At 42.9% G+C, this 19,820-nt stretch overlaps 1 protein-coding gene across 1 annotated transcript in view; it reads right to left on the bottom strand.

Annotated features, from left to right (window-relative positions):
• Positions 1–1,116: 1,116 nt before the first annotated feature.
• Positions 1,117–19,820, bottom strand: part of TAF3 (TATA-box binding protein associated factor 3) — a 174,367-nt gene continuing 155,663 nt past the window's right edge. Inside the window, exons 5-7 of the mRNA XM_075018174.1 lie at positions 12,052–12,307; positions 3,070–3,176; positions 1,117–2,068 (exon numbers count right to left, since the gene is read on the bottom strand). Coding sequence (XP_074874275.1) covers positions 1,954–2,068; positions 3,070–3,176; positions 12,052–12,307 — 478 coding nt within the window. The 3' untranslated portion in view covers positions 1,117–1,953. The remainder of the gene's footprint in view (positions 2,069–3,069; positions 3,177–12,051; positions 12,308–19,820) is intronic.

Genomic DNA, 19,820 nt, shown 5'->3' on the forward strand with positions numbered 1-19,820 from the left:
TCAAATGATCTGAAACAAGAAATTAAAACCAAGACGTTCTTGGCTAGTGAGTTGATTGGTAATTAGTTGGCAAAGAATATAAATGAGGTGGCATTGAACAAAGAAGGTAACAAACAGTGCACTTTAATAAACTGATTTCATCCATATCTCCACTGATTTGCAATTTAACAATCATATCAGGAAAACCTAATTTCTTCAACTAGACAAGATATTTTAAAAACGTCAATCTCATTAATATCAATTCAGATGGCATTTAAAAACAGTAATTCGTAGTATCTGTGCAACAGGTTAAATGTTTGCATTCTAAAATTCAAGATGCTTATCTTTATTCAGTCCAAAATCGGAGCACCCCAAAATTAAATCATAAAGGCTCTGCTCCCTTCAGCTTTTGAAACGTAGGTCATGATACTTCAAATTTCATGCTATATTATAATTGATTTATCTCACAGATGCACTGTACTAAAATATATAATACTGTCACAGTTTCATGGCATTCTAGAGCACTTTTCGTTTGTTTAAAATGGGGACTAAAACATATATTTCCATTGCATACTTTGTCTTTGCAAGGTACTACTAATTAAAAGATACACTAAAATAAAACAGCACAACAAACACAAAACAGCATAGTATGTTTTCTAGTCTTTACGGAATGCGAATGACACTTCTTTTTCCTAGACGCGAGTGCTGTCGTTTTGACAAACACACAACCACTTGCTAATAAAAGGATCAGCTCCAGATACAAATTTAAAACTCATTTGCTACCATTAAAACTGCTAGAGCCTACTGCCTTAAGTCCAGATTCAGAAAGGCACTTCAGCACCTAAGCAAAGAACACTTACTGGGATTACTCGTTTCTTAGAGTTACGTCCTTATGTACTTTCCTGAATCAGGACCATAAGCAGAACACAGGCTGGTTGGTTTCATTTGTGGGCCACCTGGAAAGCTCTTTTTAGGGTGGCTCTGTCATAATTCTTTAATCCCACAATAATGGACTTAAATCACACAGAATTTTCATACCTGCTAGGGTTCGACTCTCAACCCCCCGAACCCCCCCTCAACACATAAACCTAAAAAAAAAATTAAAAAATAAAAAAGGAACTTTATAAATATCAGGTATTTACATGAGAGAAAGTATTTTAATGAGAAGTGTTCTTACACGCTAATGAAATGTACAAGCAATGAAAAGGTACATGACAATGACTAAAAACAAAAAGTATAAAGTATATTACAGGTCCACTGAAAACAATTCACATGGAAGAAAAAAAGAACAACCGGACACAATAGAAACCTTCTTTTAAAAATAGAAGATATTTCACAAAAGCTTGAACATGTTTATTTTATGTTAGTTTTAAAAATCAAGGAAAAAAGCTTCATACATTCTTATCACAAAAATATTTACCAGCCACTTTTTTTTTTTTTTGTTGTTGTTTCGATGGTATGATTTTCTGGTTATGCAGGGATGGAGGTTGAAAACTGTGTTCTGACTACAGAAATCATTCCAATCAGTCTCCTTAGATTACAATTTCTCCAATGTACATGTCTGTCCTCTTTTAACACCTTAATGCAAAGGCTCAGGAGAGAATAAAACAAATCAAAAAGGACAGAGGCGGCATATGTATTTATTGTACAACATTTGTCATTGCTGCTGTCACTATACAAGAGTGTGAGCTGTATTGTTAACTGTTTAACCCTTATATTATGCTATTTGAGTATCCTTTAGTAAGCGAAAGCCAGTGACAGACCATTGTCAAATCTGAACCACTGGGACCCACACAGTTGGAAAAATCAACAGTCAAGAACGGGCAGTGTATATCTGTTCCTGATTCATTCAAGAGTCATACTCCATAAAACCTGATGATGGATGATGAGGCAGAAACACAATCAATCTGTCTACTGAGGAGCCAGGACAGAAGCGCTGAAGTGACCGTATGATTTAAATCCACCGCGAAAACATCAGTGTGCTCTGTGCTTCCGTTTCTTATGTTTTTTATCTTTCTTTTTGCTGGCACACTTAGAGCAGAACCATTGCATTTCTTCTGGTGGGGCAGCCGTAATTCCAACACAAGGCCTATACATTTGACAAAAAAAGCCCACAAGGTCTCAGTAAATCAACACGCTACTTTTTTTTTCTTATCCAAACATGGTGAACTCTTCTGATGGGAAACAACCTGACTAAATTTTTTAACTGCAAACACCACAGCTTGGAAACATAAACCTTTTCGTTTTGAAACAACGCAACACTAACACCACCATTTAGATAAGATTTTATTTTTTTGTAAAATAGTATAAGAAGTCTATTGTTTTTGGGTGTAATAGGCCACATTTAAAATAATGCCACATCATTTAAATCATTTGTGGAAGGCCTTTTGATTTTGTTCAGCTGACTTGAAAAAATACCTATAAAGAGATTCACTCTTTTAACAAAGAAGAGAATGTATTTCAAAATGTGTTCTTTTTCATATGAGCCTATAACTTAAAATATTATAGCTACGTTCATGGTGTTTATAGTCATGTTGTTTTTGGAGTAGGTAGAAATATCTGATTTAACAGTTACAAAACTGTTACAGAGAGGTAGCTGTGTTAGTCTGTATCTTCACAAAACACAAAAGCAGTCCTGTAGCACTTTTAAAGACTAACAAAATCATGTATTAGGTGATGAGCTTTTGTAGGGCGAACCCACTTCTTCAGATCTGGTAATAGTCAGGTAGGAAGGAATAAGTTGGTCTGCCCCATGAAAGCTCATCACCTAATACATTATTTTGTTAGTCTTTAATGTGCTACATGACAGCTTTTTGTTTCGTGAAGTTAAAGAACTATTATTATTGGTTTTAGCAGAACATTCTCCCATGAGTTCTAATGGAAACAAAGGAGAAGCCCAGATACCCTTATAATTTACTTTTACAAACTTCCAAAGTGAAAAAAGATAAAAGCAAAACCTTCTAAATTACTTGTTTAAATTAAAAGGAACTGCCCAAATACTACTTTAGGTTTTGGGAATAACCAGGTGGTTTCTAAGACAGCAGCAACGTGTGAAAGAATGGCACAGAAGAGGAGATTAAAATAACTTACCAGTGATACCAATCATCACAGTCATCACAGCCTATCATTGGACTGCCATCATCAGGTTTGTTGCAGCCAGGACAGATCCAGATCTGGTTACCCCATTCATCTCGGATCTGGTATAAAAAGGGAAAAAAACAGTTGTTTCTTTTTAACGTCAAGTAAGCAAAGAACTAATTTTCGTAACGTTACACTTCTTACCAGGCAAAGCTATCCAATGTTCACTCTACTCTTGGAAAATATACCTAAGGATACTCAAATCGCAAGCGCTTGGCATAACCAATCTGATTAATTTTACTATGCTGGATTTAGATGGTAAAAATGAACATTGTTGCACTCTACTCAATCAACTAGTAAAGCCAGTTAAACCACTTTGACTCAAGAAAATATTCATTCATCGATAGCAATCACCATGGTGCAACAGTACCAAATCCTTAGCTATTGATACCCTTGCAATGATCTGAAGACTATTTTTTTAAATTTACACTGCTTATGGGTAGGATATTAGTCTTACATGCATGCAATAAATACAGTGCAATGCGCATATATCACTCTTATTACTTATTAGCCAAACTCCACTAGTTGATAAGATCAAGGATATAAAAAAGTTGTTACTGAGTAACTTTCCATTCCCTTATGACATTGATGTCACAGTATAATTTACTAAAGGGTAAATGCAATGAGGGTGGCAGATCATTTACAATACTAAGCAATTGCTTACTAAATTCATCACATTCAATGCCTTTTGATGGGATTTCTCTGTTTTTGGGGGGAATGATTACCAGTTTGAACCACAACAGAATTTTTAAATTTCAAAATTGTTTAATTAAATAGGTCTTGTATTGTTACCATGTGTTCTTTCAGTCTTTTTTTTCTAGACTAAACAAACCCAATTATTCCATTCTTAAAGGTTATGTATTCTAGACCTTTAATCATTTTTGTTGCTCTTCTCTGGGCCTTCTCTAATTTCTCCACATCATTCCTGAAATGTGGTACCCAGAACTGGACACAGTGCTCCAGCTGAAGCCTAATCAGAGCAGATTAGAGAGGATGAATTACTTCTTGTATCACGGTTGCAACATTTCTGTTAATACTTCCCAGAATGATATTTGTTTTGTCTTTTTTTTTTTTTGCAACAGTGTCCAATTGTTGACTCATATTTCATTTGTGGTCCACTATGACCCCTAAATCTCTTTCTGCAGTACTCCTTCCTAGACAGTCGCTTCCCATTTTGTATATGTGAAACTGATTGCTTCTCCCTGAGGAGAGTACTTTGCATTTCTCCTTATTTAACTTCATCCTATTTGCCTCAGACCATTGCTCCAGTTTGCCCAGATCATTTCAATTTATAATCCTATCCTCCAAAGACCTTGCAACCCCCTTCCAGTTTGATCTCACCCACAAACTTTATAAGTTTACAAAGACATTAGTCTTTAAAGTGCTTCATGACTGCTGGTTTGTTTTGATTAAAACCTTATAAGCATAACCTTCTGCCATCACCTAAACTATTGAGGATATTGAACAGAATGAGTCCACAAACTGATCCCTGCAGAACCCCACTTTTTATGCCCTTCCAGCACTACTGCAAATGATTGGTAACTGCTCTTGGAACAATTATCCAATCAGTTATGCACCCACCTTATGGTAACCCCATCTAGGTTGTATTTCCCCAATTTATTTATAAGAAGATCAGGCAAGACTGTATCAAATGCTTTACTGAAGTCTAGGAATATCATATCTACCACTTTTGTCTTATCCACAAGGCTTGTTATCCTATCAAAGAAAACCATCAGGTTGCTCTGACATGATTTACTCTTCACAAATCCACACTGACTGCTATTTGTCACCTTATTGTATTCCAGATATTTGCAAATGGTTTCCTAATTATTTTCTGAATCAGCTTTCCTGATGTAGAAGTTAAGCTGACTGATCTGTAGTTTCCTGGTGTGACACAGTCAAGCCAAGGGCTAAAGAAGAGTGATCCTATTGCGACACTCATCCACAGCTAAAAGATTCCCCGCAGCCTATGGAGAGAATCCATTGACCCTGGGAAACAAATAATTACGGGGCTTACAAGAGAGTGACTGAAGGGAGATATATTAGCTCTAGACTAAATAGGTCCCAATTCCCATAGTAAACTAGCAAGGGTAATCCAGAACCAGCTAGAACCTTGTAGAGTCAATCACGGCAATCAGGCCAATTAGAACACCTGGGTCCAATTAGGAAGCCAGGCTAATAAGGACAGCGGGATCCAATAAAGAACCAGCTGCGACAGGTTATAAAAAAGCTTCTCATCTGCTGGCTCAGTGTGGGGTGAGAAGTGGAGGAGATAAGGAGCTGTGGAGAATCTGAGAAGCACAAGCACAAGCACAAGCACAAGCACAAGCACAAGCACAAGCACAAGCAGGAATTAAAGGGAAGGACCTATGGTAAAGAGGGTGCTGGGGATCACTGTTGGGAAGTGACCCAGGGAACTATCACCATCAAGCAACTGAAATTTGAGACAGACTGTAGGCAGCAAATATCACAGGGCCCCTGAGCTATAGCCCAGAGTAGAGGGTGGGCCTGGGCTCCCCCATTCTCTGTCCAGGGGAGTAGAAGGACTGATTTGGTGAAGGGGTTTTGTCAGGACTGAATCACTTGGAGGGGGAGCAGAAACTATGGAGCTTGGTTTCCTCTCTTTTCCCTATGCTGGCCAATGGTGAGAGTAGCTCACCAAGATAGCTAGCTGTTGTCTAACTTGAGGGCTGCTGTGAGCCTTTGAGGCAAATAATCAACCAAAAAGTGTGGGACCCACAAAGTTAGAAGAGGAGCTTTGTCACACTGGGTTGTCCTTAATTCCCTTTTTATCGATGGGCACTACATTTGCCCTTGTCCAGCCTTCTGGAATTTCTTCTGTTTTCCCATGACATTTCAAATATGGTAACTAATGGCTCAGATACCTCCTCAATCTGTTCTTTGAGTATTCCTGGATGTACTTTATCAGTCCTGGTGACTTGAAGACATCTAACTTTTCTAAGTAATGTTTAATTTTTTCTTTTCCTGTTTTAACTTCTGAATCTACCTCATTTTCTTCAGCATTCACTATGCTAAACACCTGATCACCACCGACCTTCCTGGTGAAAACTGAAACAAAGAAGTCGTTCAGCACCTCTGCCATTTCCTCATTTTCTGTTTGGCTAGCAAGTTCTTTTGGAAAATCAGGCCCGTTTTCAAAAGAACATGCGGATCGTCCACACACAAAATGTCCTCTTTTGAAATTGAAAGAATGTGGTTCTTCTTCTGGAAGCCTGCTTCTGCTCCTGGATCAGCCCTCTTCCGCTTTTTTTGTGTGTGGATGTGCTCTTTCAAAAAAAGTTCTCCCAGAAGAAATCTTCAGGAATAACATAGACGCAGCCTTACTGTTTTCCCCTTTTTATTGACTAATGATCCTTCCTTGTCCTTGGTCTTCCTCTTGCTTTTAATACATTTGTAGTAAGTTTTCTTGTTACCCGTTATGTCTATAGTTAGTCTGAGGTCATTTCGTGTTCTTTACCTTTCTCATTTTGCCCCTGACTTGTGTTATTTGTTTATATTCATCCTTTGTAAAATGACCTAGTTTCCACTTTTTGTAGGACTCCTTTTTGATTTTTAGATCATTCAAGATCTCCAAGTTAGGCCTGGGTGCTCTTTTGCCATAGTTCCTATCTTTTCTATGCAGTGGAATAGTTCGTTCTTGTGCCCTTTACAACTGGCCCACTTACTATGATTCAGGTCACTATTCTACAGATAGGAAAAGAGACTACGCAATGCTAACACAACAGAATTTGGTTTTAATGATCTTTGATTGTAAAGTCATTTCCTCTTGGTGAAAAAATGTGTGCTCCTCAAGTAAACTGACTGCACTTTTGGATGTTAGGGTCACAAAATATTTTCTCAGAAGGAATCAAATCTAATAAAGAATCACACACGGTCAGTCATTTGCAAACAATCAATCAATCTATGGACTATGGGAGTGCACACTGCAACTAATTACAACCCGGCTTGACCCACCATGGCAATAAAATGCCCGGCAAAATTAGCATGGACCTTCCAAGATAAGCAATAATTTTTCTGTAGATGTTTAATTAGGGGAGTTCCCTGTTTTCATATATGAATCACTATTGCAATGACCTAGTCTGACGGCCTGTATCATACAGGCCATAAAATGTCTTTGAATCAATTTCTGACTGAACTAGGGCACACCTTTTAGAAAACCATCTAATCTTGATTTAAAAATTGCCAATAATGGAGAAAACACCAATACCTTTGGTAAGTTATTCCAAACATTAAATACTTACACTGTTAATAATTTATACATTATTTCCTGTCTGAATTTGTCTATCATTAAGCCCCATCCACTGGATCCTGTTATACTTTTGTCTGCTAGGTTGAGAAGTCCTCAGCTATCATATTGCTGTAGGTACTTATCAACTAAAAAGCAGTCATGTAGCACTTTAAAGACTAACAAAATAAAATATAATATAAATAGAAATATAAAAAATAAAATAAAAGCTGGCTCTCTCTCTGTACCTATAAGCTGTGACCAAGTCAGACCTCAACCTTCTCTTTTTTAGTTGATCAGATGGCTCCCCTTGAGTCTTGTGCTAGAACGCATGTGTTCTTATCCTTTAATCATTCTCACTGCTCTTCTCTGAACCCTCTCAATATCTTTCTTGTACTGTGGATGCTATTAAACTGGACATAGTATTTCAGTAGCCTAATACAGGTAGACTATAATTCGCTGCTCCTACCTGATAATCCCTTTTATACATCCAAGGGTCACATCAGGTCTTTAGTCACTGCATTATACTGGCTGTTTAAATTCAGCTGATTATTCACCATGATCCCAAGTTCTTTTCAAAGCCACTGTTTCTTTTCATCATGTAAGATTAACTTACATTCTTTATTCCTAGATACACGGCTCTACAATTGAATGTATTAAAATACATATTGCTTGCTTTTCTCTGACTTATCATGTGATCTACTTCACACGGTATCAGTAATTTGTCCTCTTTATTATTTACAACTCCCCCAATCTGTCTCATTCACAAGCTTTGTTAGTAGTGATTTTATGTTTTCTTCCGGGTCATTAATAAAAGCGATCAGCAGCGCATAGCCACAAACCTGTTGCTGCAGGACCCCACTAGTAATACACTCAACCTACAATTCTCTATTTACAGTTACATTTTGAGAGCTATCAATTAGCCAGTCTCAAATCCATTTAATGTGTGCCGTATTGATTTTGCATCGTTTTAGTTCCCTAATCAAAATGTCATGCAGTACTAAGTCAAATGCCAAACAGAAGTCTAGGTATGTTACATTAGAACTATTGCCATTACCAGCCAAGTTTGTAATCTCATCAAGATAGATATCACATTAGTTTAACAGGAACTATCTCCCACAAGCCTACGTTGACTGGTATTACTAATATTACCCTCCTTTACTTCTTTATGAAACTGAGCCACATGTCAGCTGTTCCATTATTTTGTCTGGGATCAATGTCAGGCTGTCAGGCCCATAACATCCCAGGTTATACCATTTAATACTGACGCAACATTAGCTTTGTTACAATCTCTGGAATTTCCCTGGTGTTCCTAGACTTACTGAAAAACAACATTTAACAGTCTAGTCTGGCTCTCTGGTCAGTTTTTAATTATTTAATTTTAGAGTTATCTGGATCTGCTGATATAAAAATATTCAGTCTCAGTAGCTCTGTTTAAACATCCTCCTCAGTTACTGTTGGAATGGAAAGTGTTTCATCATTGAATACAATTACATCATCAAGCTTTCCCCCAAAGAACAATATTTACTGAAAAACCTCTGCCTCTTCTGCATTATTATTTACAATTCTCCCCTTTCCATTTAGTAATGGACCCTTACCATGGTTAGGATTTGTTTTTGTTTTGACTATACAGTAATTCCCCAAGATACACGAGGGTTGTGAATTTCGCGTAAGTAGTGGGGCTTGGGCACTGGGTTGGAGTGTGGGAGGCGGGGAGTGGGGTTAAGCCTGGGGTGGGTTAGGGCTGCGGGTGGGGCCGGGGGATGGAGTGGTGGGGTTGGAGCTGGGGCACGGGGGTTTGGATGGGGTGTTGAGCCGGCCGGGGAGTTGGAGCTGGGTCTGTGGGGGTGTTGGGCATGAGGTAAGAGCCGAGCCCCATGTGTGCATGGGAGGGAAGGGGGCTGGAGCCTGACACCCATGCGCTGATTGGAGCTGGAGCCCCCAGTGTGTGTGTGTGGGGGGGGGTGAGCTGGGGTTGCGAAAGGCTGAGCTGGGGGAAGGGGGGGGAGTAGGGTTTAGACCCCCTAGCTGCATGCAGCAATGGGCAGCTAGCGGAGCTAAAACCCTTCTCCCTACCTTTCCAGAGCAGCGCCACTCTCAACTTGACAGCAGTACCGCTCTGGGAAGAGGGTTTTAGCCTGCCTGGATGCCCACAACAGCAGGCAGCTAGACAAGCTAAATGTCTTCCCCCTACCTTCCCAGAGTGGCGCCTAGTGCTGCTCTAGGAAGGCAGGGAGAAGAGGCTCTTAGCCTACCTAGCTGCAGCTGCTGCGGGAAGCTACGAGGCTGACAGCCCAGAGGCTTCATGTTGCATGAAACCTGTGTTAAAGCGAGTTTCATGCACCGTGAAGATGTGTAAAGCGGGGATTTACTGTACTTGAACAAGCCCTTAATGCCTTTAGCAATGCTGGCCATAGCTTTTTCCTCGTGTCCTTTTGTTTCCCTAATAAATCTTCTACACATCCCAGCTTCTGCTCTGTTTCTCTCTTTTTCGTGTGGGTAAGTTTTTTAACATTCTTTCTTGACGGTGGGTTTTGAGCATCAAGTAGTGTTCTTAAGTAATGGGACCATTTCAAAGAAGACAAATTTTCACACTAACTGAGGTATGGCAAGATCACAGCACATGATGGAATGTCTACAGTCTGTGTGTAGAGCTCCAGAGTTGCACAAGTATCTGCAAGCTGGGCACACTGATACAAATGTGTAAAGTAGTACAGTAAATCCTTGAGTTATGCAGGGACTGCATTCCTGCAACCTCCATGTAACTCTAATTTTTTGCGCATGTTGAGGGGAGCCAGGAACCAGGCTGCTGCCTGGTTCCTGACTCCCCTGGGAGTGCAGGAGCCTGGAAGCTCACCAGCCCACTAGGGTTGTTCAGTTCCTGGCTCCCAAAGTGGCAAGGACCTGGGAACCAAGGGGAAGCCTAGTTCCACTCTCCCTGCCGCTTGTGGGACCTGGCAAACTGACCAGCTCATGACTGAGCAGTTTCCTGGGTTCTGCAAGCCCAGGAAAGGTGGGAAACAAGCAGCAGCCAGGTTCCCAGATCCCCTGCACTGGCGGGTCCCACAAGCAGCAAGGAAAGGGGAAACAAGGGCTGCTGCTGAGGGCTGGGAGCCCAGCCACTTACTAGCCATATGGTAGCGGGGGACACCTGCCCTCAGATGGGGGCCCTGAGGCTGGCTCTGCTGGCTGGGGGCCACCCAGCTGGCCTCCACCTTGAAGCCACATATTTTGAGGGTTTACTGTGCTTAATGGAAATTACTGCTAACCCTAACTTCTGCTACAAGAGAGATTCTTTTCCTCATTGAAGACTAGAGCCACAGCAATCATTAAAAAGGACTGGAGAGATCTCACTGAGAAGTATCGGAGGGATAGCCATGTTAGTCTGGATCTGTAACAGCAACGAAGGGACCTGTGGCACCTTATAGACTAACAGAAAAGTTTTGAGCATGAGCTTTCGTGAGCAGACTCACTTCATCAGATGCTGGTCTTGGAAATCTGCAGGGCCAGGTATAAATAAGCCAGAGCAAGCGTGGGGATAACAAGGTTAGCTCAGTCAGCAAGGGTGAGGCTTACTACCAGCAGTTGATCTGGAGGTGTGAACACCAAGGGAGGGGAAGCTGCTTCTGTATTTAGCCAGCCATTCGCAGTCTTTGTTTAAGCCACAGACAACCTGCCAACCTGAAGCAAATCCTAACCAGCAACTATACACCGGACCACAGTCACTCTAACTCAGGGACCCATCCATGCAACAAACCTCGTTGCCAGCTCTGCCCACATATCTACACCAGCAACACCATTACAGGACCTAAGCAGATCAGCCACACCATCGTGGGTTCATTCAGCTGCACATCTACCAATATAATTTATGCCATCATGTGCCAGCAATGCCCCTCTGCTATATACATTGGACAAACTGGACAGTCTCTACATAAAAGAATAAACACACACAAATCAGACATCAGAAATGGCAATATACAAAAACCCGTAGGAGAGCACTTCAATCTCCCAGGCCACACAGTAGCAGACTTAAAAGTAGCTATCCTACAGCAAAGAAATTTCAGGACCAGACTCCAAAGAGAAATTTCTGAGCTACAATTCATCTGCAGATTCGACGCCCTCAGCTCTGGCTTAAACAAAGACTGCGACTGGCTGGCTAAATACAGAAGCAGCTTCCCCTCCCTTGGTGTTCATACCTCCAGATCAACTGCTGGTAGTAAGCCTCAACCTTGCTGACTGAGCTAACCTTGTTATCCCCACCCTTGCTCTGGCTTATTTATACCTGGCCCTGCAGATTTCCAAGACCAGCATCTGATGAAGTGAGTCTGTGCTCACGAAAGCCCAGGCTCAAAACTTTTCTGTTAGTCTATAAGATGCCTCAGGACACTTCGTTGCTCTCACTGAGAAGAAAGTTCATGCTCAAATAACTAGAAAATACCCAAATGGAACTATACTAGACTTTCCAGAAGAAACATGACCTCTGGCTAAGAATATGCGTAAGAATTTTCAGGCCAAGAATCTTTGTATAAGCTAGCAACTCCTTAAAATAGGTGCAGATAGAGAAGGGGCTGTATACATGTGGCTGATATATGTTACTGTATTGGCATAACACTTTCACTTTGAAAATGAATTCATCATGAAAAAGAATTCTTGAAATATTTAGCTCATTAGCATTTAGACAGACATACCACGTAGGTACTGACAGTCTCTGTCACCACACTTCTGACTGGTGCTTTGGAGCCTCCTGCCACAGAGACTGCAGGAGAAGGTGGTGGAATTAGAGCCGGCGAGATGGTAGCTTGTGGAGGAGGCGGCAAAGGAGCAGGAGGAGGGGTCACATGGACAGGAGCTGGTACTGGTGATGGCACGGGTGGTGGAGTTTTAGGCCGATTCACAGGAGTAGATGGTTTAGCCTCTGGGGCCGACACCACTTTGCTGATGACTCTGCCAGACAAAAAGACAGACACAGAAGAGTTGATGTAAAACAGTAAAATGTTACTGGCTAAAGATAAGAAAATGTAAAATGGATACCTCACATTTTCCTTCAAAACACAAAAAGATGGTCTCAGCACAGCATTAGGACAGTTCTCATTGATCACTGCTCAATATCAAACATGATAAAATTGAAAAACTGAACTCCAACACATGTCAGTCACAACACTACTGTATATAAATACACCATATGGCTAGAGAAACTCAGCTTACTATAGAAATTGAGATCCTCTATTAGTGGGACATATTGGAAATGGAATTTAATCAGCTGTGGGCAGGTCTCATTTAAATCTTCAGAATGAGGGGCAGGCAATACTCATGGAATCTACATTTGGGGGTTCTATAAATATTTGAAAATGTGGCATTTCTTTCTTCAAACGTGTATGGAATGTTTGGTGGTTTGAGTCAGGATAAATACAGCAAGATCACAACATTCGCGAGTGCCACATTCGCAAATTCAATTATTCACAAGTGGCCTCGCTTCCCTGGGGCCTGGGCCAGGAGCAGCAGCAGCCGCCACTTCCCTGGGGCAAAAATGCTGGCAGCCACCGCTTCCCCAGGGCCTCAGGCGGGGAGCTCCAGCAGCTGCTGCTTCCCTGGAGCCCCGGGCGAGGAGTGGTGGCAGCTACTGCTTCCTGGGGCTCCGAGCCCCCCACCATTTGCAAAAATCAACATTCACAAGGGTTCTGAACATATAACTCTTGCGAATGTCGAGCCCTACGGTAAATGACACATACACGATATTCTTAGCAGTTACCATTCACCACTACTTTCTTTAATTGTTGTAGCAGTAGGCACGATGTGGCTCTAATAAATATTAGAAAAAATTGTGTAGAGACAGGATGATGGTCTAGACAATCTGATTAAATATAACTTGCTTACAATGGTATAGGAGTGCACGGACCTCTATAGAAAGAATAAAAACAAGGTTGCTGCTGTAAGAATCTTACAACCTACGTTAGAAATAAAATAATGTTGAAACAGAATCACACAGAATCACAGGGCTGGAAGGGACCTCAGGAGGTCATCTAGTCCAGCCCCCTGCTTCAAGCAGGATCAACCCCCACTAAGTCACCCGAGCCAGGACCTTGTCCAGCCGGGACTTAAAAACCTCAAGGGATGGAGAATCCACCACCTCTCCAGGCAACACATTCCAATGTTTCATCACCCGAAACAGGAATATGATGTCATGAAAGGGAAAGGGATAGTTCACACTAAAAAAAATGTTCCAGGCTGCTTGCCTTCACAAAAGCACATCTCGTTAAATTACTTCTTCAATTAGTTTTTACTTTACTTGGCTCATATGGAAATGTAGGAGACTTCTGGAAAGACTGCAAAGAAGTATATTTTGAATAAAGGCGATCACATGGCACACAGGGTAACGGTGAGCAGTCCAGTGCAAGGGAAAAACGGAATGAGATGCTTGTGAGTGAATAAAAGAAGACCACATAAAGTAAAGTGGAATCACAGCAGGGTGGTGGTTGGAGACAAGAGACAAAGGGTGAAATCCTGGCACCACTGAACTCAAAGGATGTTTTGCCATTGACTTCCATGGACTGACGGTTTTAGCAAAAATGGGGGACAAAATCAGAGCTGAGTAGAGCCTCAAACTCATCAGGGGGACTGGCTCCCACGCTAATTTCCACGATAATAGTGATAGGAAATTACAACAGATCACCAGCAGAACACCAGCACAGAAGCACAAAGTAACCATGACGACAAAAAAAAAGCCCTCTTTTTAGGAAAGAAGTTGTTAAAAATATTTACAATCATACATGCTGAATAGGAGCAGAGAGGCAGTCATGCTAGTCCGTATTCTAACGAAAAGTACCAGCAGCCATGTAGCAACTTTAAAGACTAATAAATTATTTTGTTAGTCTTTAAAGTGCTACGTGACTGCTGGTTTGTTTTGTTACAATCATACAGTTAAGCATTTTCATTAAAAGAGGATAAGGCATTCTTTTAATATCACAACTGATTCCTGTTGAATGCCCTCAGAGTACACTGCAGTTATTCTCCAACAAGATGCAAAATATAGTGAGGCTAGGACTGAGGCTGTGTCTGTATTTAGTGTGTAATCTAAGTTACACTGCTAGAAAGACTGGAAGCTGTAAAATATTTAATGTTATGCTGAGGTATTAAAATAAAAAAGATGTACAGGAAGGTCTCAGAGTATGCGAGGGTTCTGTTCCGTGTGTCCTCGCGTAAACCTGGATTTCGCGTAAATGGAGGTCTGGCTTTTTCCCCAGCAGAACGCATGTTCCGCAGCCAGGGAAGCAGCAGAAAGGTAAGTCCTGGGTTGGGGGGGCGGGCAGTTGGGGAGGGTTAAGTCTGACGGTGGGTTGGGGGGCGCTAAGCCTCGGGTGGGTTAGGGCTGAAGTTGAGCCGGGGCTGTGCGCAGGGGTGGTGAGCTGGAGCCCTGTTCAGGCGGTGAGTTGGGCCGCATGGGGGGGCCGGGGTTGAGCCGGAACTCGAGCTGGGTATGGGTGGTGAGCTAGCAGCGGGGTTGAAGCAGGGGGCGGGCAGCTTGAACTGGAGCTGTGCACGGGCGATTTAAGTGGGAAGGAGGTTGAACCGGGGCCGGGGGGGTGTTGAACTGGAGCTATGCCGGGCACGGCCAGACAGCTTGAACCAGAGCCATGTGCGTGCGGCTTAAACTGGGGAGGGAGGATGGAACCAGAGCCACACATGAGGGGTTTGAACCAGTACTGACATTTTAAACCAGGGCAGTGGGGTGGGGGATGAGCTGGGAGCCGTGCGCAAGGGGTGGTGAGCCAGAGCCAAGCATGGGCGTGTGGGGTGAGCCAGAGCTGGGCGTGTGGGGTGAGCCAGAGCTGCGCGTGGGTGGTGAGCTGGCAGGATGTTGAACCTGGACCAGGGAGGTTGAGCTGGAGTCACGTCTGAGGGGTGGTGAGCTAGAGCCAGAAGCAGAGGTGGGGGGTCAGCAGGAGCTATGCGCTGGTGGTGAGCGGAGTGCGGGGTGCAGATCTGAGGCTGTGCAGAGCTGGGTGTGTTCAGCCAGGGGAGGGGGAGCAAGTTAAGAGCAACTGGAAAGGTGCAGGGTTTACTGTAGGAATCAGGGTCAGACGTGTAAGAGTGGGGTCGCGTACTCTGAGTTCGCATACTCTGAGACCTTACTGTATTGTTCTTCTAATGAGATAGCTTATTTACATTACTAAATTAGGACCATGACAAGAAGCACAGAGAGTGTGTGTATACACACACACACACACACACACACACACACACACAGAGTGACAGGGTCCTCATCAGGCCCCAGGGCTTTCAGTGTTTCTTGGGGGCTTCGTGTGTGCCCCTTAGCTGCCTGGATCCTTCCAAAGGCAAGGATCTCTGCTTACTGAGCCATTCTCACCACAGGCAAGTCCTCAGTGAAGGTGGAGCAGACCCCCGTTACAGGGTTCGGGCTGCCCCTGGGTACCATTGGCGCAACCGTCCAGGGGAAGGGTGGAGGGAGTCCAGTCCCTCCCACTACCTGGGCTCTGGCCCAGGGTCTCTAACAGAGAGGGGCAGTTAGTGGGGTTCTTAACCTGGTTCTAATGTAATGGCTTTCCCCTTTGCCACTTCACCCGCCACTTCCCTCTGGTACCTGGTCGCTCTTCTCCGCAACCTCCAGCCTTTTCCTCCTTGTGTACTTCTCTGCTGTTTTCCCCTTCTGCCTGGTAGGTAGGCATCCTTCAGTCTGCATAGACTATGGATCGCACCCTTTAAAGTTTCAATTGAGGACTTCATTTACAGCGTCTGTTGTGACTATGAAGACCCACACGAGAGTGACAGTCCTTGCTGCATCTCTTGCAGATGTAGTGGGTGTCTGGCAAGTCCTTATTGTGCTTTCTGTGCGCTCGCTTCTCCTCTGCTAGCTGTCTGATCTTCATCTCGCCCTTCTGAAGGCCCTTGTGTAACCCCTGCCTCCATCTGCTGCGGTCATCTGCTAGTTCTTCCCAGTTGTCCAGCTCGATGTCTACCTCTCTGAGGTCTCTCTTGCAGACATCTTTGTAGCGCAACTGGGGGCATCCGGGAGGTCTTTTGCCAGACGCTAGCTCACCATACAGGATGTCTTTTGGAATCCTTCCATTATTCATCCTGCGGACGTGGCCAAGCCAGCGGAGTCGATGCTGCCTGAGGAGGGTGTGCATGGTTGGGATTCCAGGGAAAGGCTTTTATAGTGAGCCAGCAGGTGCCAGGTTGGCCAAGGACTGCAGCTGGTCCTTAACGAGCCCCCGCTGTGAGCCTAATTAGGGAATAGGAAGGTATTGACCAGTTCCCCATGTGCATGCCTTCTGTTCAGTTCATGCAGCCTGCAGGTTGTGGTCTGTCACAATATATATACACACCACACTAGTTTGATACAAGTAATCAGCATACCCACTATACTACCATTGCTCCCTGCCATGGCCTAACTGTGACAGGCAATAAAAAGAGGACAAAAAGAGGAGAACGTAAGAACACTAGCAAGGAAGTAAACTTAGAATGATGTGAGATTAATTCCTGCTCGACCAGTAACACTGTCTGCATCCTCAGCCTCATGACTGCATTTCTGATGTAAAAAACCTGACAATAATAGAAATGAAATGAGAGAGGACAAATCAACACAGAGGGCAAATCATTTGGTGGAACAAAAGTCCTTTAGGTAGTCCATTTGTTTTATAGCCATATTACAAGCTCTACAGGGCGCCACTTTGCACCAAGCTGTTCTATATAGAACAAAGCAGCAGAAATGTAGCACTTTGAAGACTAATAAAATGATTTATTCAGTGATGAGCTTATGCGGGACAGACCCACTTCCCATAAAAGCTCCTCATCAGAGAAAATCATTTTGCTAGTCTTTCAAGTGCTAAATTTCTGCTGCTTTGTTTTGTTGGAGTACAGACTAACACGGCTACCTCTCTGTTACTGTTCTATATAGGTTTTCGTATGAGGCACATCGCTGTAGTATCTAAGATTCTTCCTGTAGTGCATTAGCAGCGTGACTACACATCTGTCCTGCATTATCTGTTCTTTCCTCTCTCCCCAGAGAGAGCAGCACGTGCAGGGGAGTGGCTTGTTTTGGTACGGTTTTACTATTATGAATGTATCTGTTGCTATGCATTTACACTAGAGAAGACAGGGCCAAAGAAAGGCACCTTCCACTTGGAGGGGAAAGTGGTGAGTTGATTGTGATGGTATTTTTGTTCTGGGTGGAGTTTATTCCACAGTCTCATACCATCTGTGGAGGAAATTCTGTCTTTGGTATGGGCCGATGGCTTTGTCCAGACAAGAAAACAGTTCATACATTTTCAAATACAGACTAACATGAATTTCAAGATGATTTTGCGCCCAGCACAGATAGAGTTTAGCAGCTTTTAATAAATGCACTAGCTGGTCATGGTCAGCCCTACATGCCAGCTCACGTATTTTCAAACGATGCATTTCCCCATTGTACACAAAGCCAGGCCAAACAGTGGCATAGGCGCTACCATAATAAAACTACGTAATAATAATTCTGCAGAAACTCAGTATACGGGTACGCGAGGAACAAAGTGACACAACTTCATATATGCATCAGGGCAAAATATTAATCCATTTGCTTCTTTGTTTGAAATGTGTCATTAGAACACATACGCAATACAAGCCTGGCCTATGTGACTTGGCACAAGTGCTTGGGTATTACAGCAGATCTTCTTTCTGGGGCTCACCACTCCCTTGGACTAATGAAGTTCAGGGGCTGAAGAAATTAATTTAAACTTATGCTGGTTGGAAAGATCATAAGATAATTTCAGAGAGGGTGGATAGCCTTGTTCTCCTATATGAAGGCAGGGATTGCACAAGTGGCAATAAGTAGACAGAGAGAACCCAGGGTAAAATGGCAGCCCCAGGACTTAATATTACTTCAGATTTATCTAGAATCGTACGCACAAAGATATTAAACCACTAAATGAGGGCAAGAGTTATCAGCTCCATTTTATAGGCAAGTAAGAGGCTTGCCTAGTGTCACACAGCAAATTAGTGCTATAGACGAGAATCAAAGCTAGTGTTTCTGATAGTGAGTTATTTGCTCTTAAGACACCAAGATCACACATTAGGCATTATTTGGAAAAAAAGTACTCTCTCACTTTAAGATGTTTACCATTTATTTCGATACAAAATAAGATTTAGTAAACTCGTGTGTGTGTGTGTGTGTATAGCTTCAATTACTCTGAGGCAATGTCTACACTACACTAAGAAAGTAGACTGAAGATATGCAATTCTAGCTACGCCAACTGTCTAGCTAAATTCAACATATCTGCGCTCAGCTAATTTGTCTGTCTATACAGGGAAAGGTTGATGGGAGAGTTTCTCCCACCGACCTCTTTTGCTCCTCGTGTCTCTCAAGGAGTATAGGGGTTGACTGCAACCCCTGAGAGATCAATTTCACATGTCCATACTAGACACGTGAAATTGACCCATGGAAGATCGACCCTGAGGCCGTGTCTACACATGCCCTCCCTTTTGGAGAGGGTATGTAAATCCTCGGGATTCAAATTGCAGATGAGGCAGGGATTTAACACCTCTAGGGGTTTCATGCCAGTCCCAAGTCTGGATGAGGGAGAAGGGTTGGTCAGATGACTGACGATGCGCTGACTGTGCAACAACAGCATGAATTAAATCTGATGCCAGTAAGACTAAATGATAAAAGATGCCGGCTCAGACATTGCTTGGATAAACAAAGTCTGCAACACCAATTGAGTGATTGGGGTTGGGTCGATAAATTTGGCTACCGAAAGAAAATTACGACTAACATATGCTATCGATTGGAACATGGAATGTCCAAACACCGTGGGCAACTGGAAAATTAGAGCTGCTTCAGAAGGAAATGGAGAAAAACAGATGCAATAAACTTGGACTAGCAGAGATGTGTTGGGTTCAGGAGAGATGTGTGGTTGCGAAATCATTTGGTCAGGGAATGAAATGAAGCGTGAGGCAGGAGTCGGATTTCTTCTTAGCAACAGAGCTAGAGGAGCATTATTAGGATTCAAAGTGCAAGAATGATGGTAGCGACATTTGAAGCAACCTGTTCAGGATCTTTGTCATTCAGGTGTATGCACCCATGTTGGACAGTACGGAGGAAGAGACTGAGCTAATCTATAAAAGACCTGAGAAGGACACTGGAGGAGATACTGAAGAGAGATGAGTTGATAATCAGAGAAAATTAGAACGTGAAGGTTGGAACAGATAACGAAGGTTGTGAGTCATGGGAAGGTTTGAATACGGAGAAAGAAATGAATGAGGTGGGAAACCACTAGAGTTTGCTACAGAGCACGAGATGGTGACCTGCAACATGAGATCCCAACAAAAGGACTTGCAGGAAGTGAACATGGTGATCAAATGACAGGAAGTCCAAGAACATGGTACATATGATTTTGATAAGATGCGTAACATCAGTACAGCAGGGCCGAACTTTCCAAAGAGCAGATACAGACTTGGACCA

This window comes from Carettochelys insculpta, chromosome 1, assembly GCF_033958435.1.
Source record: "Carettochelys insculpta isolate YL-2023 chromosome 1, ASM3395843v1, whole genome shotgun sequence".
Taxonomy (NCBI): Eukaryota; Metazoa; Chordata; order Testudines; family Carettochelyidae; genus Carettochelys; species Carettochelys insculpta.